The following is a 6,000-nucleotide window of genomic DNA, read 5'->3' as shown; positions in this document are numbered from 1 at the left end:
ACTAAATTTTTAAGTAATAAACCACACATATTACAATTGGCACCAGGAGCTCATGGCTTGTCTTCCTGAATTCATAGATTTGGTGAATGTGTTTGATAGCACTGGACTAATATAAATTAGGGGATAATTTTTGTAGATCTAAAAGTTAGTTCTCCTATGAGGAAGTAAATCTACAATAAATTGTGATCTTAGGCTGCTGCCTCTCCAATGGGGGTAAATGGTTTGCTCAATGTGTAATGTGCTTTTAGGCATAAAGTTAACAGTGCCTGGTACAAACGGTGGTACAAACAGCTTGAGACTGATATTGAATTGAAAAGTTTACCTTAAAAATAGAACCAACACGTTTCAGGTGAAATGCTTCATCCTTTTTTCAGGGCCTAACTGTATGGTTCATACTTGACTTTGGACAAGATTATTTAAAATGCCTGCTTTGAGGGTAAAAACTGAGGTAATAGTGTATTCAAGTGAGAATGAAAATTACTTGGTCTCTTCAGCCTTAGAACAGATATTTTAAGAAACCTTGCCCAGGTCTGGATTACACCACCATTTCTGGTGCTTTCCAGTGTTTTCTCCCTCCTCCTTTTCTTTTTTCTTCATCACAATTGAGGACATGTGTGTTCTGGTGCATTTTACCACTTTCCAGATGTGATCCATCCAGAACAAATTGCAACATGTTCTACTTTTGTTGACTGCACTGGTGTGAACTAGGACCCCCCCCCCATGTTAAACATTGTTCATGTGTTTTTTGATGCAGAATAAAAATGCATTAGACTGCATCTGCTGTGAATCGGCCCTACGTACAAACCATATGGTTAAGCTCTGTAGAAGGGAAGGCCATCGAAACGCATTGGTTTTATTTTATTCAATAAACAGTGTCTCTTTCAGTGTCTCTCTTCTATTGTAGATATTTTTGTAGTGTCAGATTAATTACTGCAGGTCTGTGGCATTAGTAGGACGTGTATGTGAAAGATTTGTTTTTGCATTGTGGATGTAGAAAAAAGGTTGGACCCTTTGTCAGGTTTTTATTACTGGGGAGATTAATTTTCTCTATCTGTACTGGTGACCATTGTCACCAAAAAGACGATGGGTAATCCAGAATTTTATAGCTGTCAGTATAACCTGATTAGAGGGATCTCTCTGCTCTGCCAGGACTGGTTGCAATGGTTATCTGGAGAAATAGAAGCCAGTGTTCCCAAATGTAAACACAGAAAAAAGACTGAACCTCTAACCCTTTCATACTTCATGCTAAAAAACTTTTGGTTATTTTCACACTTTAAAGCGGGTTCCGGGCATAATTTTTATTTTTTGCAAGCTAAAATTAATCACATTAAAGTTCCTACAACAAATTAATAGCTCCCCAATCATTCCAGAAATCATTGCAAACACATGCCTTATATCCTCTAGCTCATGTTGTGGCCGTATCCATCATATGTGTGGGCATGTGAAGCCCAGTTCCTTTTTCTTCCTGGTTTTCAGGGAGAGGTGCATGCTGGGCGATTTTTAGGCACAGTAATGCCCAGAGACTTCTGGGAAATGAGTGTCATCATTTCCCAAGGGGCAATGGGGTCGTAGGACAGGAAGTTGAACCACCTAGGACTAGGAACTAGGCAGAGTACGAATACTGCCTAGTAACAGCCAGATAGAAGTAAGTAAAACATTTTTATTTTTTATTTTATTTTTTTACATTAAAAGCAAGCTATTTTTAGGGTGGAACTCCGCTTTAAGTATTTGGAAGCACTTTCACTATACAGCAACTTTATAGATCTTTATTAGTTGCTAGTTCAGGATTTTTTCTTGTCCCTTTTTTTTAATGTATTTTTTAAGTTTAAAATACACATTTGGGGCTGAGGTTTACAGCTACTAGTGTTTAAATGAGTATTGACATCCATGTTAACAAAAAGCATACTTCAGGCTAAATATCGAAACCTGATTAACGCTCCAATAAGTAAAAAATAATGTTCCAAACAGGAATGTTAAAAAAACAAAGCCTATAACAAAACATCTTTCATGCAAAAATTAACACAAACATAAAATGTATGCATAATTAATTGTTGATATATTTTTGCATATGGATATTTTGTTATAGGTGTCGCTTCTAATTTTTCAGGTCATCCAATTTGGACAATAATATGTTTTGGATATATTTAAGTTTACTGGGCAACTCCAGACCTTGTTTTCTAAAGGCTTCCTGGTCTTGACTTGTTTTCCTCTTTGGATTTTTCAAAAATGTTCTAATAGAAGTTGCATATGTATCCTCACTGAAAACGGACTACAGCCTCCCTTTTTATTCTCTAGGCACTATTCAACCCGCATCTTTTTGAAGAACTAATGCAAGCTTATTAAAAGGACCTCTTTATTTATTATAGCTATTGTTGTTATAGATTGACTTTGTGGCAGTATGGTGCATTGTCACGGTATAAAAAGGGTTTTGTGTCACTCATTGTTCTCAACCTGGCAGGTTTAGGGGCTCCAAGGTGCTTGTGTCATTGGGAGGAAATTTAGTTTCTTTGAACATTTGTTAAACGTGGTTTGGGACCTGGAGACTTGGTGGGGGTAAGCACCCAAACTGGGCAGGTGTGCACAGCCCTTATGAGACAATAATTCAGCCCCCCACAAGTTGTGCACGTGGCTCCAAGTCAGTGAGCAGAGATGCATATGTGGCTTTTAGGTACTGTCTGGAGGATCAGTCAAGGGTCTAAGCCTGTGGGCCATAACAGTGCTGAGGCAAGAGCAAGCCAGGGAGCTGATTATGTGTTTTGTGGGTGAATCCCTGCATGATAAATGAGGAGAATTTGATCAAAACTGAGACCTCTGTGTATTGGCAACCAAACAGCTTCTGACTTTCATTTTCAAAGCTTGACTGAAGAAGCTGATTGGTTGCCATGCATGCCCTCTAAGTGTTATGAACTCCCCCTTTTTTTTTAAATCAATGTGGGCAAGGAAACCCCTAAAAGAAGAATTGGTGACTGGATTGTGTTCTTAAAGCGTTACCTTGAGCTAATCTTCCTGCGCTGTATTCAGTGACATTAGTTGCTGGAATGTTGTGTACTCCAATAGGTAATAAGTAAGGCTCTTATTACTGTCCTTTTTTATATGCTGTTTTTCCAGTCAGCTTTAAAGACTATCCCTGTGCCATCCAGTGCATCTGAGAATATATAAAGTTCAAATGTCAAAACATGCTGACATAAATGTCAAAATTTAAAAAATAGTATATTAGGATTTTCTTGGTTAGATCCTCTCTGTGTGTGCTGGTTATATTTCCATATCGCATCCCAGGGTTCAAGCAGATTCCTGGCAGCTTGAACTAATACTGGCTCACAGAGGTCACATTCAACGTCAACAAAGAGGAGAAAGAAAATGAATACTGATATGGTATCAAACTTGTTCACTCTGGACTCCAAGGTGATTTGGGGATTTTGTCCACAACAATGAGATGTATGTCAAGGAAGAACCGCCAATTAAGTTAGGAAAAAGGTCTAATAGAAGCTTCCCAGGTGTGGCTGGACATGGCTGTTAGGATGCCGAAGGCCCGGGTTTTGGTAGATGTTTGCATTCTGTGAACTCCAGTATGGTGAAGTTGGTCCAAAAAAGCCAGACGACGTTACTGGCATAGACGAAGCGTGCGTCGGTACAAAGTTAACCTTCTGTTGGTGCGTGTGATAAGGTTGCATATATGAGAATTCAGATGGATACTTGTACATAGATGTTTCGGTGGGATGAGGCTGTAGAGCTTGAGCAATCCCGTGAAAGTCAAATTTGTAGGCATAACGTTTGCCGTGAACCTTAGTCATAATATTTTTGTCATAGTAGTATCTCAGCGCTCGGCTTAACTTGTCATAGTTCATGTTGGGTTTGCTTTTCCGCTCGCCCCATCTCCGTGCCACCTCGTCGGGGTCTGTCATTTTGAATTCCCCATTGGTGCCCTCCCAGGTGATACAGTTAGCGTTGGCACTGTCTGAGAGCAGCTCTAGGAGAAACTGCCACAGCTGGATCTGGCCGCTGCCTGCGGGAGACGAAAGAGAACGGCATGTTAAAGAAGACATTTTAAATAATCAAGTCCACTTAATTTCTGTGGAGGACATCTCCACAATTTTCCACAATTTTTCACACTGGAAGATATCACCTCATATTCCAGTAATGACTGTTCCCCCTCGCTATCAGTTATGGTAACAAGTGGCTCTAAAAACATTACAGTGTTTCACACCTTACTCTATCCAAAGCTAAAAATGTTTTGAACAAACAAGCTGGACGCTTTCCAATGACAACTGTCTTTACAAAGCTTTATTGCTCCAGGGTAAAATAAAAAAAGGAGTTCACGCTACGTGCAAAGACCTGTGCTTTTCTGCACTAGACGGAAGCGATCTGCAAGGTAAGTCCATTGCGTTCTATGGACCTTGTTCACAACCAAATGCTGGTGTCGTGTACAGTGCAAAGCTGTGTGAAAATAAGCTGTCTGGATTTTTCCTGCAATGCACATATATGCATCTAAAATTCAAATAAACATGCATAAACACAATGTAAGTAAAAGTAAACTAATGTGATAAGACAACTAATAGATAAAATGTAGGAACAAACACATCTATGGATGTAATGCTCATAACAACACACTGAAATTTGCATGTAAATACATAGCAATGCATGTGTTTGTTTTTTTTTTTTCTTTTTCATGAGATTTCTTGGAGTAATAAAGCTTTCAGCTGATGTCATTGGAGAGCAACCAAGTTATTTGTTCAAAATGTTATTTTTTTTTTTTAAGCCTTAGCGCATTGTTTTTCAACCTGGGGGTCGAATGATGATTTGCCAGGGGTCACCGAAGCCTGGGCCTGCACCACTCTACCAACCTTTTTGCGGCCGCCCAGCAGGGCTGTCCCTGGATCCTGTTGCTGTCCACTCAGCCTCTTTGCAGCCACCCATTCAGTTCACGGCATGGCTGGAGGGCAGAGACTAGAGGTCAGCTGACTGGTGAGGAATGTGAAGTGGGAGGGGCTGGAGGAGACCCTATCTCCTGATTTCCGCATGGGTGTCACTGCTATGAGACACGACAAAGTTGGAGACTCAGTGAACAAAGAGAGTGGTACATCCTAAAATGTACCATAGGGGTTTTAATACTGTATGAGTGGAAGGGACTCGGGGAGCGCTAAATGTCCGTGGGTTAGAGGCGCAAATTACTTGTCTTGCCTTGAGTGCTGACAACTCATGCTACGAAAATAATTTTACTGTTAGGAGTCGCCACAACTTGGGAAATTTTATCAAGGGGTCAAGGCAGTACAAAGGTTGAGAACCACTGCCTTAGCGTAAGGTGGGAAGAACTGTGAGGTCTTTATTGCCACTGGGACACTTGCCACCATGACCGCAGCCAACCTGTTTGTTCATTTAATCTTAGGAGAGTTGACAAGTTCCATCAGCTGGCAACTAAAGCCGAATAGATGTGCAGAATGCAGGCTTTTTAAGTGACAATTACGTTTGAAACTAAAAACGTTTTGGCTGGGGTTCCACTTTAACTACTTTTGAAGCATTTTGTAATTAAAATATGACAGAATTTCTGTGTTTTTATGTTAATTATCTTATATAAATAAAATGGGGCACCAGCTATAAAAAATTAATAAAGCTGCAAGCAAAAAAGTGATCACCCCAAACTACCATAGCCGATTTCTCACTGCCACTATTCCTTCTAAGTGTGGCGAGGTGCCACTTTGCAATGTGGCTGAAAGACTACACTTTATAATTAAGAAGGAATTTTGCTCCCTCTGGTGGCCAATCGTTATACTGCCACCACTTGTTTGGTTTTACATTATTACAACAATGCATTATGGGACTTGAAGTGCAGGGAGATAAAGACTCCAGTGCCTCGGGTGTTGACAGACTACGATGCCCACGGTGCAACTGTGCCACCCAAAGTGCACTGCACCCCGCACAGCCTGCTGGGTGATCGGATTTAAGGGGAAGAAAGGCCTCCTCTCGCTCTCTTGGGACAGCCTCTTCTAGCAAGCAGGAAGCCGG

At 40.6% G+C, this 6,000-nt stretch overlaps 1 protein-coding gene across 2 annotated transcripts in view; it reads right to left on the bottom strand.

Moving 5' to 3' along the window:
* Positions 1–2,059: 2,059 nt before the first annotated feature.
* FLI1 (Fli-1 proto-oncogene, ETS transcription factor) overlaps positions 2,060–6,000 on the bottom strand; it is a 92,988-nt gene continuing 89,047 nt past the window's right edge. For both annotated transcript variants that reach the window (XM_040326204.1, XM_040326205.1), the window contains exon 9: positions 2,060–4,003. In XM_040326204.1, the coding sequence (XP_040182138.1) occupies positions 3,477–4,003 (527 nt within the window). In that variant the 3' untranslated portion in view covers positions 2,060–3,476. The remainder of the gene's footprint in view (positions 4,004–6,000) is intronic.

The sequence above is a fragment of the Rana temporaria genome, chromosome 10, assembly GCF_905171775.1.
Source record: "Rana temporaria chromosome 10, aRanTem1.1, whole genome shotgun sequence".
Lineage (NCBI taxonomy): Eukaryota > Metazoa > Chordata > Amphibia > Anura > Ranidae > Rana > Rana temporaria.
This window is presented reverse-complemented; position numbering and strand designations above follow the sequence as displayed.